At 41.9% G+C, this 25281-nt stretch overlaps 1 protein-coding gene across 7 annotated transcripts in view; it reads right to left on the reverse strand.

Moving 5' to 3' along the window:
* CASP8AP2 (caspase 8 associated protein 2) overlaps window positions 1–25281 on the reverse strand; it is a 32358-nt gene that overhangs the window by 6861 nt on the left and 216 nt on the right. For 3 of the 7 annotated variants that reach the window (XR_005578880.2, XM_039467836.1, XM_039467837.2), the window contains exons 2-8: window positions 19822–19904; window positions 14505–14573; window positions 12589–12689; window positions 11979–12053; window positions 10428–10543; window positions 5604–7849; window positions 644–3752 (exon numbers count right to left, since the gene is read on the reverse strand). Coding sequence is in view for 2 of the 7 variants with exons in the window: in XM_039467836.1 (XP_039323770.1) it covers window positions 644–3752; window positions 5604–7849; window positions 10428–10543; window positions 11979–12053; window positions 12589–12689; window positions 14505–14573; window positions 19822–19876 (5771 nt within the window). In the remaining 5 variants the exon portion in view is untranslated. Of the gene's footprint in view, window positions 1–643; window positions 3753–5603; window positions 7850–10427; window positions 10544–11978; window positions 12054–12588; window positions 12690–14504; window positions 14574–19821; window positions 19905–23840; window positions 23966–24829; window positions 24896–25281 lie in introns of those variants that run through there. The other 4 variants (XR_012517238.1, XR_012517239.1, XR_012517240.1 and 1 more) reach the window with 4 other exon arrangements.

Raw genomic sequence — 25281 nt, forward strand, 5'->3', positions numbered from 1 at the left:
CATTAGGTTTTAGGATTTTTTTTTTTTTTTTGAGACGGAGTTTCGCTCTTGTTACCCAGGCTGGAGTGCAATGGCGCGATCTCGGCTCACCACAACCTCCGCCTCCTGGGTTCAGGCAATTCTCCTGCCTCAGCCTCCTGAGTAGCTGGGATTACAGGCACGCGCCACCATGCCCAGCTAATGTTTTGTATTTTTAGTATCGACGGGGTTTCACCATATTGACCAGGATGGTCTCAATCTCTTGACCTCGTGATCCACCCGCCTTGGCCTCCCAAAGTGCTGGGATTACAGGTGTGAGCCACCGCGCCCGGCCGATTTTTTTTTTTTTTTTTGGAGAGTTTTGCTCTGTCACCCAGCCTGGAGTATAACCTCTGCCTCTCAGGCTCAAGCAATCCTTCTGCCTCAGCCTCCCAAGTAGCTGGGACCACAGGCCTACACCAACATGCCTGGCTAATTTGTGTATTTTTTGTAGAATTTCACCATGTTTTCAAGTTGGTCCCAAACTCCTGGGCTCAAGTGATCCACCTGCCTCAGCCTCTAAAAGTACTGGGATTACAGTCATGAGCCACTGCACCCAGCCCGACAGATTTGATTTCTGAGCTCAAAATTTCTTTGTGATTTAAATGTCTCACAAGAGTCTTACCTTGTCCATAAAATGATAACTTCTCCCTTCTTTTTAATAACATTCTTGGCAGAAAGGCTTGTAGAAGTGGTGAGTGCTGCTGATGAATCCTTATTCCCTGGAGATGCCTTTAATGATGAGAGATCTTTATTTACAGGAGGGGCCCTCTTCTTACTGACTTTCTTTCGGTGAGCTTCAGTATTCTCACAAGAATCTTGGGTAGGTTTTTTGGTCTTTTCCCTGTTGGTTGAGTCTGTTTCCTTTCTTTGTTTTTTATGAGAATGAATTAGATCAGAAAGGTTTTTTCTCTTTTTGTGAGCATTATGCAAAGTCCCAGGCAACTCCAAATCACAATTTGATGCTGGCTCTGATTTTAATTTGTCCTTTTTTACTTCACATGAACTGGGAGATTCTGTGGTCAAGTCAATATAGGTGTCCTCAACAATACATTCCAAAGGTCTGTTTGCCATTTGCTCCTTTTCTTCCTTACAATTACCTTCATCTACATGTATCACCCCACATCCCAAGTCTTCAACAGCTAATTCAGGATGATTATCTTCACTTTTACTCTCACTTGAAGCATCTTGTGTCAAATCAATGAAAGCACCTACAGTATCAGCCTGCAAAGAGCTGTCTAATGTTTGAGCACTTTGATTTAAATTGCCTTCAGAACATCCCAAATGATCAATATTTAAAACTGTTACTTCTATGAATTCCCCCAAGTTTTTGGTTTCAGTAACTGGATCTTTTGTTAGGTCTATGTATGTGTTTGGAAGATGATCCCCAACAGTGTGTGAGAGTTCTTCCACTGAAGGCAATTCTTCAATGCTTTCAGGCACTTTTGGATCCCACACTTGATCCAATTTGAAACATTCATCAGCCACTTCATCACTATGATCCATCTTACCTGAAGCATCCTTAAGAAATTCATATATATCAGGAACCTGTGTTTGTATCACAGAGCTCTGTTCTTCATGAGTTGACTTACTGCTATCAACATTTTTATTGGAATTTTCTGCTTCATCCACAGATTTAAAAACTGTGTTCTGACATGAAATATATTCTTTCTCTGCTGCCTCATCAGCTTCCTTTCCACACTTGGGCAAAGATGTCAGTGATTCATCAGGCATCATACTCTGTTTAAGATCAGAAGTAGATGGTGTTGCACGCCGTATTTTCACAATGAAATGATCATTGGATTTTTCCATTATGACAGCATGCATAGGTAGATTAGGGTGGTACTGAAAGCCTGGAGCAACAGATCGGCTTGTCCAGGATGAAGAACAACTTGATTTACTGCTTGAATTATCAGACTCCAGAGCTAAATGAATATCTTGCTCAGATGCATCCTCCTCTTCAAGTAAGGCATCTTCACTAAAATGAGCACTAATGATTTCTTCAGGAGTTGAACTAGATGAAACATCAGGCTTTAAAAAACTGAGGTGACCATCTGACTTCAGAGGTGATGGTACTGTTAAAGAGACTGCTAGATCTTCAAGAAGTATGGAAGAAATGCAGGGTTTGCTCTTTTCTGCACTACACACATTATCTTTACTTAAAGGTAGGTTAGTAGACACTTCAAACATACAACTTTCATCCAACACATCAGGATGAACTGGTAATGGAAGCCCTGAAGACAGAGACGGACCTTTTTCAGATGATAATAATGACCAATTATCATCACTAATAATTTTAGGACATGGAGAAGCCACCCCTGAAACTAGTTCTTCTGTTGTACAAGCTGGTATGGACTCACACTTAAGAGTCTCTAGCAGCTGCTTCTCTGGAGTCTTTAACTCCCACTCGCTTTTTTCAGTACAGTTAACACTGCTGTCTAGAAGATCAGAACCTTGCAACAAACTTTTAAATATTTCACCCATTTGTGCATCACTCACTAAATTAAAAGTAAGGCTAGATGCTTGCTGTTCAGTAAGAATCTCAAAACTTCGTTCTGGCTTCAAAGCTGCGTGCTGGGATGTCTGTGCATCGTCTATGCTGCTTCCTTCATTTTTTCCTGACTTTGGGGTGCTTGGATGGTGTAATTCCAAGGAGTGCTCTTCAGATTGAGAGTTCTTTATATTATCAAAACAGGCATCAAAATTTTTTTTAATGTCACGCTTTACTGTGTTACTACCAGAGCTATTTTGGTCTTGATATTTTTCCTCAGATTTTTTACATGCCAGTGAAGACTTACAATGAACGGTGTCTTCTGATTTTGGTAATTTTTCTTTCAGCGATTCTTTGTTGTCCACACTCCTTTTCTGACAACTTGAAGACTGTGCATTCTGTTTACTTGTTTTTTCAAGTTTGCCTTCATCACTACCTCTTCCAAAGTTCATGGAATTTACTAAGATTTTCCTAAGCTTTGCAAACAAATAATCAAGTTGTTCATCTACAAACTTCCACAATTTTTTTTTCATATCTGGTAGCTGCTGTTCAAATAAACGATCAACTATGCCATTCTTTTTAACTTGCTTAAGTTTAGATTCTATAACATCACAGAGATTCTTCTGTAAGGTAGTCACTGATTTAGAGATTTTGTATAAGTTGAGATGTTTAATTAGAGATGTAAAACTCAAAATTGCTGACTCAATAATTCTATGAAATTGTATTAATGAAAATTTTGCCTTGAATTTCATATAATTTTTCCTTACATGTTTTCTTATTATTCGGAACATGTGCATGATCTCTTGTTCAGAAGAAGGTACAGCAATAATTGGAACTATTTTTTCCAAGCTAGAAGTGCTCATTACTTTATCTTTCTTCTCTGTTTTTGAAGATCTGCTAGGTTTACCAGGTTTTTTATTCCATTTGTTATTGGTCTGATGGACTCTTACATGTGTCTTTCTACTGTCTTTATCCAAACACACAGTACTTCTCCCATCTGCTGGGACGGTCTTTGAGTTCCGCACTTCAGCTCTAGGCTTGGCATTTTTTTCAAAACTTCCTTGTGGTTTAGATGTTTCACTATCACTTCTAATTTCTCCTTCTTCTAATTCATCTAAAGGTGAATTCTTACATGTGTCTTCTTCTGTACATTTGTCGGATTTGTAAATGGGCTTTTGATTTTCCTTATTGAGATCAGACTGACTCCTAGAGGTAGAATGAGCTGAATTTGGTAAAAATACATCTGTAGAAGACAAAAGTATATTAAACACATCTATAGAAGATAAAAGTATATTAAAGTTTAGTCATTTGACATGTCCAAACTAAATATAACAAAAAATTACTGAGGCAATTCACTGTTTTACTAGTTCTTTTTTTAGGCAGAATGTGAATGCCTAATACTTTTATCATTGATTTTTTTCTTTTTTTGTTGTTGATTTTTTTTTCTTTGAGAAGTCTTGCTTTGTTGTCCAGGCTAGAATGTAGTGGCATAATCTTGGCTCACTGCAACCTCTACCTCCCAGAATCAAGCAATTCTCCTGCCTCAGCCTCCCGAGTAGCTGGGACTACAGGTGCCTGCCACCACACCCAGCTAATTTTTGTATTTTTTTTTTTTTTTTTTTTTTTGAGACGGAGTTTCGCTCTTGTTGCCCAGGCTGGAGTGCAATGGCACGATCTCGGCTCACCGCAACCTCCGCCTCCTGGGTTCAGGCAATTCTCCTGCCTCAGCCTCCTGAGTAGCTGGGATTACAGGCACACGCCACCATGCCCAGCTAATTTTTAGTATTTTTAGTAGAGACGGGGTTTCACCATGTTGACCAGGATGGTCTCGATCTCTTGACCTGGTGATCCACCCGCCTCAGCCTCCCAAAGTGCTGGGATTACAGGCTTGAGCCACCGCGCCCGGCCAGTTTTTTTATTTTTAGTAGAGACGCCATTTCACCATGTTGGCCAGGCTGGTCTCAAACTCCTGACCTTTTGATCCACCCGTCCTCAGCCTCCCAAAGTGCTAGTATTACAGGTGTGAGCCACCGCACCCACCTGTGTCATTGGTTTTGATTGGTTTTAAAAAGTGCTCAGGTGTCTGACAAGTATAGACTTCGGTTATTTGAATGATCATGAATTATGCATTGTGTCTTTATTTTAGTAGTATCACCTACTCTAAGCCATTTGATGATGGCTTTTGAACAACAAAAATACATCAGAAAGCAAGGAAACAGTATTTAAAACAACCTATCCTAATACTCCCTTCTTTGTATAAATAAGAATTACCTAAATGGGCTGGGCATGGTAGTTCACACCTGTAATTCCAAAACTTTGGGAGGCCAAGATGGGCAGATCACTTGATGCCATGAGTTCCGAGACCAACCTAGCCAACACAGTGAAACCTCATCTCTACCAAAAAACACAAAAATTAGCCAGGTGTGGTGGCACATGCCTGTAGTCCCAGCTACTAGGGAGGCTGAAGCAGGAGAATTCACTTGAACCCAGGAGGCAGAGGTTGCAGTGAGCTGGATTGCACCACTGCACTTCAGCCTGGGTGATAGAGTGAGACCATCTCTCAAAAAAAAAAAAAAAAAAAAAAAAAAAAAAAATTACCTAAATTTAAGACTCTGTTTCAAAAAAAACAATTACCTAAATGTAGACTAAAGACTCCATGTTGGCCAGGCAAGGTGGCTCATGCCTGTAATCCCAGCACTTTGGGAGGCCAAGGCAGGTGGATCATGAGATCAGGAGACAAGAGACCATCCTGGCCAACACAGTGAAACCCTGTCTCTACTAAATATACAAAAAATTAGCTGGGCGTAATGGCAGGTGCCTGTAGTCCCAGCGACTTGGGAGGCTGAGGCAGGAGAATCACTTGAACCTGGGAGGGGGAGATTGCAGTGAGCTGAGATCGTGACACTGCACTCCAGCCTGGATGACACAAGACTCTGTCTCAAGAAAAAAAAAAAAAAAAAAAGACTCCATGTGCACTTCTAGATACCGGGGCTGAATAATAATGGTACTTTTTATGTTATCAAAAAAGCACCAGATTATCTTATGGATTTTACATTCTCATAAAAAAGTTATAGAATATAATATCAACTATTACCTTTATGACTGTTATTATACACTGGAACTTGAGGTGGGCTTTCATTTCTAAAAACTTTTGCTACAGGTCTCACTGGACTATTCAGAGGACTGATGGCTTCCGGAATAGGCCTCAGGTGATTAAGGTCAATGCTCAAAACTGAGTTATCATCATCATGATATACTGAATTTGTTTCACCAATTTCCATTCTGTGGTCCATTAACTCAGTCTGCTGAAGTGAAGAATCTAGAGTCTCTTTAGGTAAGCAAGGCTCCAAATGACACGACTTACTCTCAGTCAGTGGTGTAACTGTAACGGAAGGCTCAAATTTTGGGCTATTATCTTTTGAAAGCATTATTGGCAAAATATCAGCTTCTTCAACTGAAGGCTGTAAAATACTTTCAGTGGTTTCACCCACTGTTGTTGAAAGTGCCACCTTCATTTCCATATCTTCAGAAATACCACGAGAATCTGAATTATCATTTCTTTTGGTATTCAATTCCAAGGCCAAGTTTTGGGACACATCTGTTTGTAACACATCCATTACCACAGGAGCTGCCACCCTTGGATTATTAATGGTTTCTTTCATTTCTGTTGATGGAAGCAAGGATTCTGTTTGCTGTATTTCCACAGGAGATGAGAAGGAAGTCTCTGTAGTACAAATGGGCACTTCACAATGCATAGTACTGTCAACAGATCTAACTAACAAACCATTTTCTTCTTCCATTTTGGCTTCTGAGATACTGATCCTGGGTTCAGTTACTGCTAGAAGATCAACCTTTGGTTCCAATAACGTTGACTTGGTTTCCCCCATGGTATCTTCACTGACAGAGGTGTCCCCTGAGATATGTTCACTGACGGAAGGAACACATGCCACTGTTTTAGCTGGCACTGAAGACTCTGAATCACATACACCACTAGACTTGGGAACATCAGTTATTTTATGATGATTATCCTGAGAAACGGGTTGCTTCTTAGCAGGAGAAAGAGTTAAGTTCAATTTTTTCATAAAACTCAATTTTAAGTCTTTGTTTTTTGTTTCATTTGAACCACTCTCAGCTTTCATTGCAAGCTCTTTATCTGTTCCTTCAGAAACACCATTATCAAGGACTTCTCTCTTATCAGTCTTTAGCTCATTATGTTTCTTTAAATCAGTAGTGGTCTTCTTAGTTTCCTTATTAGCCTTCTGCAAATGTTCTGTAAGTATTCTTTTTTCATTTCTAATATGCCTATTTTCTTCTTTGCTTTCTCGTTCTCTTTTCCTCTTATCTTCAGTTCTATGTCTTTCCGCTTTTAAAGGTGTATTTTCCCATTGGTGTATAGCACCAACTTCCTTACAGTCAATGTTTTTGTGAGTTCTACTGTTTGAAAGAGAAGATGGACATCTCCCATCTTGAAAACTATGATTGTTTACACTCCTGTCTCTTTTACAATCTTCCCATCCTCTTCTCTCTTCTACATGGTATTTACTTGAATTATGAGAAAATTTTCCTATATCATTCTTAGAATGAGGAAGTGATGGTCGTTCAGATCTTCTCGAATGATCTTGGTCCTTTACTACTGATTTAGGTTTTTGATCAGCTTTTCTTTCTTCTTTATCTTGTGATTTAACTTCTTTTCTATTTATACTTTGTGATCTTTCGCTTTGTCTTTCTAGTTTTTTGTCACTTTGAGAGTCTACTCGACTGTGTGACCTTTCTCCAGGGGTCTCTTTCTCCCAAGAAGAGTTAATGCGTTCACCTTTATAGTCAGAATCTGAGTTACTTTTAAACTTTGAACTTTTGCTTTCAGTCTTTGCTTCACCTTTACCATATTTCTCAGGATGTCCTTGTAGCCTTTGACTAGCCTCCAAGATCCTTGGTTCACCATCACCACAGCCAGTACTTAAGTCTTTTCGTAATCTATCAGTTCCTCTGCTAAACTGACTATGTCTAATATCTTTTCTTCCTTTTCTATTATCCTCATTTGAGCTACCCTCACCAACCTGATAATGAGAACGCGACCAAACTCCATTGGTGCAGTGTTTCTCAACAGATGAAGGTAAATGTGAAGTACTCCTTTTATCAGAATGTGATTTTCCTTCCTTTTCCAGAGTTGGCAGTGAGATGCTATGATGTGCATCTTTAGAAACATCACTTTTAGCTCTGTGATCAGTCTTTGAACAATCATCCAGATGTGGAGATCTAGATTTAAGATCTTTTGTTTTAACTGTATCAAATGTCCTTGCAGTTTTATGATTATTTCGAAAATGTGGAAACTCAGATAATCTATTGAGAAATAAAAAAACAACAAAGTTAAATGATATTTAGCAATATTCCAAACTTTATTCACATGAGTAATTCATGATTAAGAAATTACCAGCTTTGGCCAGGTGTAGTGGCTCACACCTTTAATCCCAGCACTTTGGGAGGCTGAGGCAGATGGATCACTTGAAGTCAGGAGTTCAAGACCAGCCTGGCCAACATGGTGAAACCCTGTCTCTACCAAAAATACAAAAAAATTAGCCAGGTGAGGGGGCAGGCACCTGTAATCCCAGCTACTTAAGAGGCTGAGGCAAGAGAATTGCTTGAACCAGGGAGGCAGAGGTTGCAGTGAGCCAAGATTGCGCCACTGTACTCCAGCCTGCGTGACAGAGCAAGACTCTGTCTCAGCCTCAATCTCCTGGTTGAGAAAGAAATTACCACCTTTGGCCAGGTGTGATGGCTCACACCTGTAATACAGCACTTTAGGAGGCCACAGTGGGAGGATCACTTGTTTTAGCTCACGAGTTCAAGATTGGCCTAGGCAACATAGTGACATCCTGTCTCTAAAAAAATACTCTTGTTTTAGATCGAGACCATCCTGGTCAACATGATGAAACCCCGCCTCTACTAAAAATACAAAAAATTAGCTGGGCATGGTGGTGCTTGCCTGTGATCCCAGCTACTCAGGAGGCTGAGGCAGGAGAATTGCTTGAACCCAGGAGGCGGAGGTTGCGGTGAGCCGAGATCGTGCCATTGCACTCCAGCCTGGGTAACAAGAGCGAAACTCCGTCTCAAAAAAAAAAAAAAAAAAAAACTCTTGTTTTAATTGGCCAGGCATAATGGTACATGCCTGTGGTCCTAGCTACTCGGGAGGCTGAGGTGGAAGGATCACTTAAGACCAGGAAGTTGAGGCTGCAGTGAGCCATGATTGTGCTATTGCACTCCAGCCTGGGTGACAGAGTGGAATGAGACCCTGTCCCTAAAAAAAAAAGAAGAAAAGTAAATTACCAGCTCCCAACTAAATTATCCAGTTTTAAAATATGAATTCTCTTTCATGTGCTTTGCTCAAAGAAGTTTTGAGGACCTGTCAGATCTATCCCAGTACTTGCCAATGTCTCTAAGACTTACTTCACCACAGTACACACCTCCCCAGCTAAACACAAGTTCACTTCTTTTAGAACAAGTGACATTATTTTCTTGCCTTATTCATTCTGGCTCAACTGAAACACAAGGAAAAGTAAAATCTTGCTGCAACAGACATGATCAAAGTAGAACTCGATATAATTCCCTATGCTAGTTTTCTGTTTCATATACAATCCCATAGCAAGCCAAAGCACTAACAGCCATCTTAAGGTGTTATATATTATGCAAAAGTAAAAAGAAATAAAGAGTTGTAATTCTTTCCTAGGATAATGGCATGTATTTACTGTATAAAACACACAAAATCTAAGTCTCAAGGTTTTATATTAGTGTTTAAAAAAACCGGTGGGTTTCAGGCCAGGCATGGTGGCTCATGCATTTTGGGAGGGCCAAGGTGGGCGGATCACCTGGGGTCAGGAGTTTGAGACCAGCCTGGCAATGTGGTGAAACCTCGTCTGTACTAAAATACAATAATTACCTGGGCGTGGTGGTGTGCACCTAAAATCTCAGGAACTGGGGAAGCTGAGGCAGGAGAATTGCCTGAACCTGCGAGGTAGAGGTTGCAGTGAACTGAAATCATGCCACTGCACTCCAGCTCGGGCGACAGAGCTAGACTCCATCTCAAAAAAAAAAAAAAAAAAAAAGGAAGAAAAAACTGGTAGATTCCCCAGCAATAAAATGTAGATAGCTCATTTTAACTTTTATTTTTGAGACAAGATCTCCCTCTCACCCAGACTGAGTGCAGCGGCACAACCATGGCTCACTGCAGACTTGACGTCCCAGTCTCAAGCAATTCTCCCACGTCAACCTCCCAAGTAGCTGGGACTACAGACACACGCCACCACACCTGGATAATTTTTAATTTTTTTGTAGAGACAGGATCTCGTTATGCTGCTCAGGCTGGCTCAAACTCCTGGACTCAAGCAATTCTCCTACTTTGGCTTCCAAAGTACTAAGATTACAGGCATGAGCCATCATGCCTGGCCCATTTTGGCTTTTTGTAATAACTTCATGTTCCTGAACTTCCATAACTTCTCTGAATTTTCATAAATCTATTCCTAATCAGTATTATGTAGAAAACCCCAAAACTTAAAAAAACTCAGAAATATAGGGAGATTGTTATAAAATAAGAGAGGGTTAGGAAACTTACAACCTAAAGCAATATATAAACCTTATATGAACCCTGTTATGAGTTGATTGTGTCCCTTCTCCTGACCAAATTCATAACGTGACATTCTAACCCACTGTAGTTCCGAATATAACCTTTTTGAGACCCTGTCTCAAAAAAAAAAATCACGTATGTATATCATTATAATATACCAATTGAAATAGTAGTCACCACTCACATTAAAGCCTTAAGTATTTAATAAAATACAGTATTTTCATCTTTCTTCTCAAGGTTAAAAATATTCCACACATCAATATCCATGTAATTTATAACATCTATACCACTCAGTAATACCTTTGGTGAAGATTACTTATTTCTTCATCCTTGCGGTTTATTTCCACTCTGGCAGTTTTGATAAGTGCTGAAATATTCTTCTTAAGAGACTGGTTTTCACTTATTAAGCTGAAATTCTAAAATACCACAAAATATATTAATGAAGTACATACCTATGGGGTTACTAATACTACTGCATATATTAGCTGGTAATTAATGAATGTTAACTACATGCAGGCATCACACATTTAATCTTATATAATTCATAAGCCCTATGAAGAGTATTAGTCCCCCTTATACAGGTGAGGAAGCTGAGATTATGAGACGGTAACTGGCACCAGAAATAGTCCCACTTAAAGTGAAACTACTTAAAACAGAGAGAGAATTGAAAAACCAATGACAGCAGAAAAAGTAAGTTCTGCCTAGAATATGATCTTGAAAATTGAAAATAAAAATAAGAATTATATCATACTTAACAGCTTGAGTTAAACTTGCAAAGATGTATTAGTCCAGGCTGGGCGCAGAGGCTCACACCTGTAATCCCAGCACTTTGGGAGGCTGAGGCAGGTGGATCACGTGAGGTGAGGAGTTCGAGACCAGCCTGGCCAACATGGTGAAACCTCATCTCTATTAAAAATATAAAAATTAGCCGGGCATGCTAGCACATGCCTGTTATCCCAGCTACTAGAGGGGCTGAAACAGGAGAATCACTTGAACCCAGGAGGCAGAGATTGCAGTGAGCTGAGATTGCACCCCTGCACTCCAGCCTCAGCAACAGAGCGAGACTTCATCTCCAAAAAGAAAAGCCATTTTCCTGTATCAGTTTCATCAACTCAGAAAATATTGCATATGTGCCACATTTGCTATTTCATTTAATACTAAAAGAAAGCTTCCTTATGAATTATCAACACTTTAACATTTTAATTTCTTTTTTTTTTTTTTTTTGAGACGGAGTTTCGCTCTTGTTACCCAGGCTGGTGCAATGGCACGATCTCGGCTCACCGCAACCTCTGCCTCCTGGGTTCAAGCAATTCTCCTGCCTCAGCCTCCTGAGTAGCTGGGATTACAGGCACGCGCCACCATGCCCAGCTAATTTTTAGTATTTTTAGTAGAGACGGGGTTTCACCATGTTGACCAGGATGGTCTCGATCTCTTGACCTTGTGATCCACCCGCCTTGGCCTCCCAAAGTGCAGGGATTACAGGCTTGAGCCACTGCGCCCAGCCTAACATTTTAATTTCTAAGAACATTTCTTATCTTTTTAAGTGACAGGGTCTTGCTCTGTCATCAAGGCTGGAGTGCAGTGGCACAATCACAGCTCACTGTAACTTCAAATTCTTGAGTTCAAGGGTCCTCCTTCTTCAGCCTCCTAAGTAGCTAGGACTACAGGGGCCCATACCCAGCTAATTATTAAACATTTTTTAATGGAGATGAGGTTTCGCTACCTTGCTACGGCTGGTCTCAAACTCCTGGCCTCAAGCAATCCTCCCACTTCTGCCTCTCAAAGTGCTGAAATTACTTGAGTGAACCATTGTGCCTGGTGATTTGTTTTTTGTTTTGATTTATACCCTACCTGTGTCTGTATTTCTTTATACTTTTTCATCAGCTCTTTCATTTGCAGTTGACATTTTCCATATTCTACTTGCAACTATAAAATATAAAATAATTTAAGTATCATTCAAAATTATTTTCTTAGCTTAAATGGCATTTCAAAATATTTTAAAATTTGCAAATCAATCCACTAACAAGCCAGATGAGGTCTACTACCAGAAAGATTACCAGTTTTTAAAGTTAAGCCTGCCAGTAATCTATTTTGTTTAGTTTGACATTCAACATCCAAAGCTTAAAATTCAAATATAGAAAAAAAAAAATGTCTCAGGACATTTTATGCAACATACAATATAACTTAGTACATGTAATGAAAAGAAAAAAATGTTCTCTAACAGATTGCCTGTTGAGGTTTTATATTCGGATGCTTAAATTGAGTTAAGCAAAATTTTAACCAAATTTAGACAAGTATTCAGAAAACATTCCTTTAAAAAGCAGGTCTAAAGACAGAAACTAACTTAAATATTTATTAGACTAAAAGCTAAGTTCCTAAACAAAATATTCAAAACTAAGCAGCTGACTGCTCTTCAGAAGTTACAAAACTAACTGTCCTTAATAATTTTGGCAACCCATACATCATTATATGTTGCCTGCTTCGCAGTTCCTTCTTCAGTCAGGATTTCTTCATATAAGTCCAAACAATTTCTTGATGGTACACAGGATTTGGAAGCACTGTCTAAAAACAAAAAAAAAAAAACCCTTCCATTAAAATATTTGTTAAACTTTTTGTTTTGTTTTTTGAGTCTCATTCTGTCACCCATGCTGGAGTGCGGTGGCAGTGGTACAATCTCGGCTCACTGTAGTCTCAGCCTCCCGGGTTCAACCCATTCTCCTGCCTCAGCCTCCTGAGAGCTCAGATTACAGGTGCACACCACCACATCCCACTAGTTTTTGTATTTTTAGTAGAGATGGGATTTCACCATGTTTTCCAGGCTGGTCTCAAATTCCTGACCTCAAGAGTTCCACCCGCCTTCGCCTATCAAAGTGAAAATATTTGTTACACCTTTTTTTTTTTTTTTTTTGGAGATGCAGTCTCCCTCTGTTGCCCATGCTGGAGTGCAGTGGCTCAATCTTGGCTCACTGCAACCTCCACCTCCTGGGTTCAAGTGATTCCCTTGCCTCAGCCTCCCTGAGTAGCTGGGACTAGAGGCATGTGCCACCACACCCAGCTAATGTTTTTTTTATTTTTAGTAGATAAAAGGTTTCACCATTTGGCCATGCTGGTCTCAAACTCTTGACCTCAAGTGATTTGCCTGCATTGGTCTCGCAAAGCGCTAGGATTACAGGCATGAGCCACTGCACCTGATCTTGTTACACTTTTTGATGTTTTGTCTACTTCAAAGAGTTATACATTTCTCCATCTCCTATACTTCATCCTACATTTCACCTCTCCTATATTCCAAATTTATACTGATTTTACAGATGGACTACCAGTTTATTTGAAATGGTTGTGTCAACCAAATTAGATGTGAAGATCATAGTTTAAAACTTTGAGAAATCTGATTATAGGAAAGGTTCCTGGTTTTTTTTTTTTTTTTTTTTTGAGACGGAGTTTCGCTCTTGTTACCCAGGCTGGAGTGCAATGGCGCGATCTCGGCTCACCGCAACCTCCGCCTCCTGGGTTCAGGCAATTCTCCTGCCTCAGCCTCCTGAGTAGCTGGGATTACAGGCACGTGCCACCATGCCCAGCTTATTTTTTGTATTTTTAGTAGAGATGGGGTTTCACCATGTTGACCAGGTTGGTCTCGATCTCTCGACCTTGTGATCCACCCGCCTCGGCCTCCCAAAGTGCTGGGATTACAGGCTTGAGCCACCGCGCCCGGCCGGAAAGGTTCCTAATTTGAATAGGTCATTAGATTCTCAGCATACCACTCTTATTGATACATTTAAAAATATTTATAATAGCTTACACTTTTCAAATGTTCTAATATTATGTAACCTAGTGAGGCCAGGCACACACCTATAATCCCAGCACTTTGGGAGGCCAAGGCGGGTGGATCAGGTCAGGAAATCGACACCATCCTGGCCAACATGGTGAAACTTCATCTCTACTAAAACTACAAGAAATTAGCCAGGTGTGGTGGCATGTGCTTGTAGTCCCAGCTACTCAGAGGCTGAGGCAGGAGAATTGCTTGAACCTGGGAGGTGGAGAAAAATATTTTTGCACAAGGTCCAATTAAGTCTGAGATCTAGATGAATTAAAAAAACCTGTGTGTTAATTTATTTTTCTGAGTATTTTCTCTACTAAAAATACAAAAAATTAGCTCGGCATAGTGGCGGGTGCCCATAATCCCAAGCTTTGGTTAAGATTGGGTTCTGGAAGTTACCATGGGGGAAAAAAAGAAAAGAAAAAAGAATTAATTAACTCGGTATAATTTCAAGAATGGGCAAATTGTTTAGGAGCTATGAGTTATACCAGAATTTGGCAGCCACAAAACAAACACAATGAACAGACCAAAGAAAATGAAACTATTTTATGGAACTCACATACCAGAAACAGCAGTATCCAACCCAGCATATATGTCCAATGAGCCTTCATCATTGTTCTTAAGAGGAGAAGCTGCAAGAAAAGTAAAGACTAGTTAAAAATGACTTAGGCACTGAGATGTTTCCATTCCTGCACTGAAGGACCAGGAAAAGAAAGAGATTTAATAGTTTTGCTTTAAAAGAGAGATAAGCCAGGCATAGTGGCTCATGCCTGTAAACCTAGCACTTTGGGAGGCTGAGGAAGACAGATCGCTTAAGCTCAGGCGTTCAAGACCAGCCTAGACAACATGGCGAAAGCTAGTCTCTACTAAAAATACAAAAAAAAGACCAGGCGTGGTGGTTCCTGCCTTTAATCCAAGCACTTTGGGAGGCCAAGGTGGGAGGATCATTTTTGAGGCCAGGAGTTTGAGACCAGCCTGAACAACAACATGGTGAAACTGTGTCTCTACTAAAAATACAAAAATCAGCCAGGAGTAGTGGTACATGCTAGTAATCCTAGCTACTAGGGAGACTGAGGCACAACAATCACTTGAACTCAGGAGGTGGAGGTTTTAAGTGAGCTAACATCGTGCCACGGCATTCTAGCCTGGATGTCAGAGCGAGACCATGTCTCAAATAAACAAGAGAGAGAAAGAGAGAGAGAGAGAGACAAGTTTCTCTACACATAGTTATTATAAATAGGAAGACTTTGTCACATAGATTTATTTATTAACTACCTCAAATATATACTTCAAAAATTCACTTTTTTTTTTTTTTTTTTTTGAGACGGAGTTTCGCTCTTGTTACCCAGGCTGGAGTGCAATGGCGCGATCTCGGCTCACCACAACCTCCGCCTCCTGGGTTCAGGAAATTCTCCTGCCTCAGCCTCCGGGGTAGCTGGGATTACAGGCACGCGCCACCATGCTCAGCTAATTTTTTGCACCATTAGTAAAGACGGGGTTTCACCATGTTGACCAGGATGGTCTCGATCTCTTGACCTCGTGATCCACCCGCCTCGGCCTCCCAAAGTGCTAGGATTACAGGCTTGAGCCACCGCGCCCGGCCAAAAATTCACTTTTAAAAATATACTAGTGAGGCCAGGTGCAGTGGCTCACACCTATAATCCCTGCACTTTAGGAGGCCGAGGAGAGGATTGCTTAAGCTCAAGACCAGACAACATAGCATATCAAAAATAATGGGCACAGTGGCTTGCCTCAGGTCAGGAATTCAAGACCAGCCTGGCCAACATGGTGAAACCTTGTCGCTCCTAAAAATACAAAAAATTGGCTCGGCATAGTGGTGGATGCCTGTAATCCCAGCTTCTTGGGAACCTGAGGCGCAAGAATCGCTTGAACCAGGAGGCAGAGGTTGCAGTGTGCCAAGATAGCACTATGGCACTCCAGCCTGGGCAACAAGAGTGAAACTCCATCTCAAAAATAATAAATAGGCCGGGCGCGGTGGCTCAAGCCTGTAATCCCAGCACTTTGGGAGGCCGAGGCGGGTGGATCACGAGGTCGAGAGATCGAGACTATCCTGGTCAACACGGTGAAACCCCGTCTCTACTAAAAATACAAAAAAAAAATTAGCTGGGCATGGTGGCACGTGCCTGTAATCCCAGCTACTCAGGAGGCTGAGGCAGGAGAATTGCCTGAACCCAGGAGGCGGAGGTTGCGGTGAGCCGAGATCGCGCCATTGCACTCCAGCCTGGGTAACAAGAGCGAAACTCCGTTTCAAAAAAATAAATAAATAAAAAACAAAATAAATAAATAAATAAATAAAATTAGCCAGGTGTGGTGGCACATGGGAGGCCTAGGTGAACTGCTTGAGCCCAGGTCAAGGCTGTAGCCAGTCATGATTATGCCACTGCTCTCCAGCCTGGGTGACAGTGAGCGATCCTGTCTTTCATATATTCATTCATATATATATATATATATATATATATATATATATTCATTCTAGTGAAAGAGTTCCAATTCCAGTTATAGCAGAGTAGTTTTTACGAAACCAAACCTCCTGCAGATAACCACCATAAACACTAAAGGAAATATTAGAAGCTATCTAAAGAGCTAGAGAACAACCTAAAGTAGGCAAAAACTGAAAGAGTAATGACAACTGAAAGAAAATAGCACCTCACAAGTTCCCTGTTCCCTTTTATTACTGCTTTTTGTAGAAAGACAGGCCCTAGTTGTCGCTACACTGGGCAGTAACAACTCAAGATAGAAATCTCCAGTCCTAGTAGCTTGAAGAGCCGGAGAAAAGAATTTGGGGTGATAACAGTGATGAGTACATGAAAGGGGGATTACAGAGATCCACCAAAAGCATTATCCAAATTCTACCCAAATCGCTGACTGACCCTCAAAAAAGGGTAGAACTTCAAAAGGCCAGCTAAACCTAAAATACAGATTTCAGTTGCTATTACAGAAGAGACCGAAGTGCAAGTTCAGTTAGGTATCTGCTAAGATTAAAAACAACTCTTCAGAGGAATATAACAGCATCCAGTATCTCTATAACATTTCATTTACAATGTTGACTATTCAATCCAATGTTGACTACATGGTGGCCAGTTGCAGTGACTCACACCTGTAATCCTAGCACTTTGGAAGGTCAAGGCCAGAGGATTGCTTGAGCCCATGAGTTGGAGACCAGCCTGAGTAACATAGTGAGACTTTGTCTCTACAAAAAAAAGAAAATTCTGGCCAGGTGCGGTGGCTCAAGCTTGTAATCCCAGCACTTTGGGAGGCCGAGGCAGGTGGATCACGAGGTCAAGAGATCAAGACCATCCTGGTCAACATGGTGAAACCCCGTCTCTACTAAAAATACAAAAAATTAGCTGGGCATGGTGGCGCGTGCCTGTAATCCCAGCTACTCAGGAGGCTGAGGCAGAATAATTGCCTGAACCCAGGAGGCGGAGGTTGCGGTGAGCCAAGATCGCGCCATTGCACTCCAGCCTGGGTAACAAGAGCAAAACTCCATCTCAAAAAAAGAAAATTCACTGAGAGTGGTGGCAGATGCCTGTTGTCCCAGCTACTCAGGAGACTGAGGCAGGAGGATGACTTGAACCCAGGAGGTGGAGGCTGCAGTGAGCCATGTTCATGCCATTATACTCCAGTCTGGCTGACAGAGGAAGACGTTGTCTCCAAAAAAAACCACACAGACACACACACAGTTATTACACAGAAAATCTCAGAAACCGCCAGGTGCCATGGCTCATGCTTATCATCTCAGCACTCTGGGAGGCTGAGGTGGGTGAATCACGAGGTCAGGAGTTTCAGACCAGCCTGGCCAATATGGTGAAACCCTGTCTTTACTAAAAATACAAAAGTTAGCTGTGTGTGGTGGCGGGCACCTGTAGTCCCAGATACTCAGGAGGCTAAGGCAGAATTACTTGAACCTGGGAGATGGAGATCGCACCATTGCACTCCAGCATGGGTGACAAAGCGAGACTTGTTTTCAAAAAGAAAAAAAAAAAGAGAGAAAGTCCATAAATGAAGATAAAGATGCTGGCATAAAATATAAACAGGAGGGGCCGGGCGCGGTGGCTCAAGCCTGTAATCCCAGCACTTTGGGAGGCCGAGGCGGGTGGATCACGAGGTCGAGAGATCGAGACCATCCTGGTCAACACGCTGAAACCCCGTCTCTACTAAAAATACAAAAAATTAGCTGGGCATGGTGGCGCGTGCCTGTAATCCCAGCTACTCAGGAGGCTGAGGCAGGAGAATTGCCTGAACTCAGGAGGCGGAGGTTGCGGTGAGCCGAGATCGCGCCATTGCACTCCAGCCTGGGTAACAAGAGGCGAAACACCGTCTCAAAAAAAAAAAAAAAAAAAAATATATAAACAGGAGGTAAATTTGGAAGAAATTAAGTAAAGGGTTCTCTGTATATGCTTATTCTTACTGCTTTTCTGTAAGTTTGGATTTATTTCCCAATAAATTTAATAAAAAACTATTACAGAAATGTTATAGGAATAAAAATGTTTATGAAATCATATTAACTGATAAAAGTCAAGACACAAGGCCGGGTGCAGTGGCTCACGCCTGTAATCCCACCACTTTGGGAGGCTGAGGCAGGTGGATCACAAGGTCAGGAGTTCAAGACCAGCCTGGCCAACAAAGTAAAACCTCATCTCAACTAAAAATACAAAAATCACCCAGGTGTGGTGGCAGGCGCCTGTCCCAGCTACTTGGGAGACTAAGGCAGGAGAATCACTTGAACCTGGGAGGCGGAGGTTGTAGTGAGCCGAGACCATGCCATTGTACTCCAGCCTGGGTGACAGAGTGAGACTCTTTCTCAAGAAAAAAAAAAAATTTATTTTTCATGAGCTTACTTTACTACCAGGTAATGACAGTTATCTCTTTTTCAAACTAATCATCCTATCAATTTTTTTCCTGAACAACAAACAACCATCACTGCATTTACTAAAAATATTAACTTCAAGAGTAACAAATACCAATCTTAGATATTTTTGGATGTAAGAATAAAAATAATTATCATTCATATTAACAAAATCACTAATTTGACTACATTCTGAGGCTTGAAAGCATACAGTAAGTTCACATTTATTAAGCATTCCCTTGTGCGAGGCACTTTACTGTATTATTTATGTATAGAAAGAAAACACTGACAATGACTGTGTTTCCAATGAGAATAGGTAAATGATTTTGTAATTTAAAAAGTAAAGTTAGGCCAGGTACAGTGGCTCATACCTGTAACCCCAACATTTTGGTAGGCAAAAAGGAAGGGTTGTTGAGTCCAAAAATTAGAGACCAGCCTAGACCACAAAGTGAAACCTTATCTCTACAAAAAATAAAGTGATTAGATGGCAGTGGTAGCATGTGCCTGTAGTCCTAGCTACTCGGGAGGCTGAGGTAAGAGGATTCCTTGAGCTCAGGTGTCTGAAGTCACAGGGAGCTACTGATGGTGCCACTGCACTCCACCCTGGGCAACTGGGGGAGACCCTGTCTCAAAAAAAAAAAAAAAGAAAAGAAAAGAAAGAAAAGGAAATTAGAGCCAGGCGCGGTGGCTCAAGCCTGTAATCCCAGCACTTTGGGAGGCCGAGGCGGGTGGATCACGAGGTCGAGAGATCGAGACCATCCTGGTCAACACGGTGAAACCCCGTCTCTACTAAAAGTGCAAAAAATTAGCTGGGCATGGTGGCACGTGCCTGTAAACCCAGCTACCCAGGAGGCTGAGGCAGGAGAATTGCCTGAGCCCAGGAGGCGGAGGTTGCGGTGAGCCGAGATCGCGCCATTGCACTCCAGCCTGGGTAACAAGGGTGAAACTCCGTCTCAAAAAAAAAAAAAAAAGAAAAGGAAATTAGAAAGACAATTGAAAGTAGCTCTTACCGGAAAAGACATCAAATAAACTTGTTCCATCACCATTGTCATCATCTGCTGCCATGATCGTATTTCCTTTGGATAGTCACCACCTACGGTATTAAATATTTTAAAATTTTCACTGTTAAACTGGACAATTCAGAGAATAACCCTAGCAACTTTTTTTTTTTTTTTTTTTTTTTGAGACGGAGTTTCGCCCTTGTTACCCAGGCTGGAGTGCAATGGCGCGATCTCGGCTCACCGCAACCTCCGCCTCCTGGGTTCAGGCAATTCTCCTGCCTCAGCCTCCTGAGTAGCTGGGATTACAGGCACACGCCACCATGCCCAGCTAATGTTTTGTATTTTTAGTAGAGACGGGGTTTCACCGTGTTGACCAGGATGGTCTCGATCTCTCGACCTCGTGATCCACCCGCCTCAGCCTCCCAAAGTGCTGGGATTACAGGCTTGAGCCACCGCGCCCGGCTTCCCTAGCAACTTTTGAATTTGGACACATTGAAAAAGTTTACCCTACCATTCTTTTTTTTTTGGAGACAAAGTCTCACTGTTGCCCAGGCTGAAGTGCAGTGGCTCGATCTCAGCTCACTGCAACCTCCACCTCCTGGGTTTAAGCGATTCTAGTGCCTCAGCCTCCCGAGTAGCTGGGATTAAAGGAGTGTACCAAAGCTGTGATTACAGTGGTGCACCACCATGCCTGGCTAATTTTTGTTATTTTAGTGGAAAACGGGTTTTATCAGGCTGGTCTTGAACTCCTGGTCTCAAGCGGTCCACCCACCTCAGCCTCCCAAAGTGCTGGGATTACAAGTGTGAGCCCCCATGCCAGGCCTCTTTCTCTACCATTCCTAAGAGGAGATTTGTGCTATCAAAAAAAGTGTCTAATATTTTCCAGGAGAAAGTCAAAACTATAAAATAAAAATTTTAAACTTATTAATATGGCTAGGCATCTTAACACACCTATAATCTTAGCACTTTGAGAGGTCCAGGTAGGTGGATTGCTTGAGCCCAGGTTTGAGACCAGCCTGGGCAACAAGGCGAAACCCATTTCTACAAAAAATATAAAAATTAGCCAAGTGGGCCGGGCGCGGTGGCTCAAGCCTGTAATCCCAGCACTTTGGGAGGCCGAGGCGGGTGGATCACAAGGTCAAGAGATCGAGACCAACCTGGTCAACATGGTGAAACCCCGTCTCTACTAAAAATACAAAAAATTAGCTGGGCATGGTGGTGCATGCCTATAATCCCAGCTACTCAGGAGGCTGAGGCAGGAGAATTGCCTGAACCCAGGAGGCGGAGGTTGCGGTGAGCCGGGATCGCGCCATTGCACTCCAGCCTGGGTAACAAGAGCGAGACTCCGTCTCAAAAAAAAAAAAAAACAAAAACAAAAACAAAAAAATTAGCCAAGTGTAGTAGCATGTGCCTGTAGTCCCAGCTACTTGGGGGCTGAAGCAGGAGGATCACTTGAGCCTGGGAGGCAAAGGTTGCAGTGAGCTGAGATTGTCATGGCACTGCAGCCTGGGCGACACTATGAGACCCTGTCTCAAAAAAAAAAAAAAAAAAAAGAGAGAGAAAGAAAGAGAAAAAAATTTGTTAATATGATTAAGCTATGTACTAAGTAAATGATGCTAATTTTATAAAACAGACCAAAATACAAATTAACTTTTGCGCTAAAATAAGAACGATCACTACTATCACAACACACACACACTAATACTAAGAAGAAATATTCAGCCAGGTGCAGTGGCTCACACCTGTAATCCCAGCAATTTGGGAGGCCGAGGCAGGCAGATCATGAGGTCAGGAGGTCAAGACCATCCTGGCCAACATGGTGAAACCTTGTCTCTACTTAAAAATAAAATAAAGTAAAATAAAGAAATATTCATACAAAAAAATTAATCACTTAGATCAAATAGAAAAACAATCAAAAAGCACAGACAAATCATTAAAAAAAAAAAAAGCAAAGCTTTTGGAACTAAAAGATGTTTGACTTCACTAATCATTAAAGAAACACAAAACAAAGAGATATGCCACGTTGTGTAGGAAAGTGTTGGCATAGCCAGGCATAGCTATTTATCATTAGAAAGGCTGATAACTAAGGACCCTTGGCTGGAGTCTAAGAACTCAGATTTCAGGAGGGTTCCCACAATTTGCAGACAGATAAAAAGTGGCTCAAGGTGCCTAAACTGTTCATACAAACAATTTGGTCTATCATAAACACCTGTTTCCTTCTGGTATTCTTAAAATTTTAGTACATGTCAGGCAGATGTGGCCTATGTGACTAGCCCGCAATAAAGAGCCTGGGCAGTCTCTAACATACTTCCCAGACAGATAACATTTCACACCTGCTATCACTAGTTGCTGGGGGAATAAACAAATAAGTGTGTGACTCTGCTGGGAACAAAACCATGAGAACTTTAACCTTGTTAAAGTGACTGCTGTGTATCCTTTCATTTTACTAAATTATAGCTGTGAGTACAACTACATAGTGAATTCTGTAAGTCTGGCAAATCATCAAACTTAGGGGTGGTTTGGGAGACTCCTGAAACGTTTTCACCAATAACACAGTAAGATAAGCAAATAACAAAGTTTGATAGTACACTAGGTTGACAAGGGTATGAGAAAAGAGGTACTCTCATATAGCTCTCTCAAGTGTACACTGGTAAAAGCTCCACAAAAGCAATTTGGCAATAGCTTTGATTTGATTAAAAATTTGATGAAATGTTTAAATGTTACAATACTCTTTGACCCAATTTCACATAAAATAGTTACCAGTGTTGTTTATGGAAAAACTAGAAACATTTAAGAATCCAAAACAGTAAACAAACAAACAAACAACCAGGCCGGGCTCACGCCTGTAATTCCAGCACTTTGGGAGGCTGAGGCAGGTGGATCGCCGGAGGTCAGGAGTTCAAGACCAACCTAGCCAACATGGTGAAACCTCATCTCTACTAAAACTACAAAAATTAGCAGGGCGTGGTGGTGAGTGCCTGTAATCCCAGCTACTTGGGAGGCTGAGGCAGAAGAATCGCTTGAACCCAGAAGGTGGAGGTTGCAGTGAGCTGAGATTATGCCACTGCACTCCAGCCTGGGCAACAAGAGCGAACCTCCATCACAAAAAAAAAAAAAAAAAAAAAAAAAAAAAAAGAACCCACCCCTCTTCACTAACATATCTTGCATCCTCTAGTCTACCAGTAAAATCCAATGAATGATGCTTATGGCCACTTGGGGGCATGAAATTATTAGCAAGCCTGCACCTGCATACTTCTGCTCTCACCAATTGACATATAAGCTTAAGTAGTGGAGGGGGTTTGTATGCTGCCTGAATCCTGAAGGACAGGAGGTGAGCCAAGGCCATGGTACTCAACTGAAGAGCAAATGACCCTGAGAACCTACCAAGAAAAACAGTCTCATGGCTTAAACACAGCAGGCAATGAGCCGGAAAGTCAACTTAAAAGCATTTTATAAACAAAGGGCAGCCCGAATTTCTTTCTTTTTTTTTTTTTGAGACGGAGTTTCACTCTTGTGACCCAGGCTGGAGTGCAATGGCACGATCTCGGCTCACCGCAACCTCCGCCTCCTGGGTTCAAGCAATTCTCCTGCCTCAGCCTCCTGATTAGCTGGGATTACAGGCATGCGCCACCATGCCCAGCTAATTTTTAGTATTTTTAGTAGAGACGGGGTTTCACCATGTTGACCAGGATGGTCTCGATCTCTTGACCTTGTGATCCACCTGCCTCGGCCTCCCAGAGTGCTGGGATTACAGGCTTGAGCCACCACGCCCGGCCGGCAGCATGAATTTCTAAAGTTGTCCTGCTGCCATTCAGGAGTACCTTGTAATAAATAAACCTATTAGTGTATCTATTTCCCAAGCTGGACTTGTCTGAGTCATTCTTTGGTCTCTTGGCTCCCTCTTAGTTTGGGGGAAGGTTTTCTATGTACGATTCTGGGTTTTTCTCACACCTTACACATGCACATTTACTGTCAAATCCAATTATGCCGGTTTTCCTAAATCATAGTATGATGAAATATCACATTACCAGGGAGGCCGAGGCGGGTGGATCACGAGGTCAAGAGATCGAGACCATCCTGGTCAACATGGTGAAACCCCATCTCTACTAAAAATACAAAAAATTAGCTGGGCATGGTGGCGCGTGTCTGTAATCCCAGCTATTCAGGAGGCTGAGGCAGGAGAATTGCCTGAACCCAGGAGGTGGAGGTTGCGGTGAGCCGAGATCGTGCCATTGCACTCCAGCCTGGGCAACAAGAGTGAAACTCTGTCTCAAAACAACAACAACAACAACAACAAAAAGATCACATTACCAAAGGGAGTTATTTTCTAGTGAAAACAAGTCAGAAAGCTATGGAAAGATAAGCAACAAAACACACACACACGTGCACACATACACACAAAACTGCATGTCAAATCAAGTGAAGATGGAATCATCCAAAGTACTATCGGAGAAAATCTAGCCTATCCTCAGATCAGTTAAAGAGTATCTAAGGCCAGGCGTGGTTGCTCACACCTGTAATCCCAGCACTTTCGGAGGCTGAGGCCAACGTGGTAAAACCCCCTCTCCACTAAAAATACAAAAATTAGCCGGGTGCGGTGGTGCAAGCCTGTAATCCCAGGTACTGTGAGGCTGAGGCAGGAGAATCGCTTGAATTTGGGTGACGGAGGTTGCAGCGAGCCTAGATCACGCCACTGCACTCCAGCCTGGGCAACAGAGCAAGACTCCGTCTCAAAAAAAAAAAAAAAAAAAAAAAATTGGTGACAACACAAATTGGAAAAAACAATAAAAAAAGAAAAGAAAAGACTAGAACCATCTCTGTTCTGTTCCCCAACTCTCACTGTATCCCCCCCCAGCTCTCAGCAGAGAGCCTGGTAGAATGGCAAGTAATAAAAGAATATCTGTTGAATTAATGAAATTTCCAATTTGTTAAACACGTTTCTCATGTTTCTAGCTCTGGAGGATAGTCGTGCTTTAATTGCAATGGAGAACCAACGAAGTCATGTTGAGTTACGTACAGGACATCCAGATAAAGACGTCTAACAGAGGCCAGGCACGGTGGCTCACGCCGGTAATTCCAGCACCTTGAGAGGACAAGGGAAGTGGATACCATTTAGGGCCTACTATGTGCGAGGGATGGATCTAGGCGCTGCAGAGATAAAAATAAACTTATTTAGGCTTGTTGGTTTGATGCCTAAATAAGTGTTTCAGAAACATCCAACATCAATGACCATCTGACACTCCAGGAAACTCATTTCTCCAAAGAATTCCATCCGAAAGCTTTTAAGAGTATATTCCAGGGAGAGAGTGGATGGGGGAGGGGCAGGGCGAGCGGCCAAAGGGGTAATTCCTCGGCGCGCCCGCCACTAGCCCCCGCCCAGACCCTCTCGAGGTACCACAGAAAGACGCAGGGTGCAAGCCCAGAAGCTGTACCGGGGGCAGAGGGAACGTAACTACCGCCGGGCCAGAC

This window comes from Saimiri boliviensis, chromosome 4 (genome assembly GCF_048565385.1).
Source record: "Saimiri boliviensis isolate mSaiBol1 chromosome 4, mSaiBol1.pri, whole genome shotgun sequence".
In the NCBI taxonomy this organism is placed as follows: Eukaryota; Metazoa; Chordata; class Mammalia; order Primates; family Cebidae; genus Saimiri; species Saimiri boliviensis.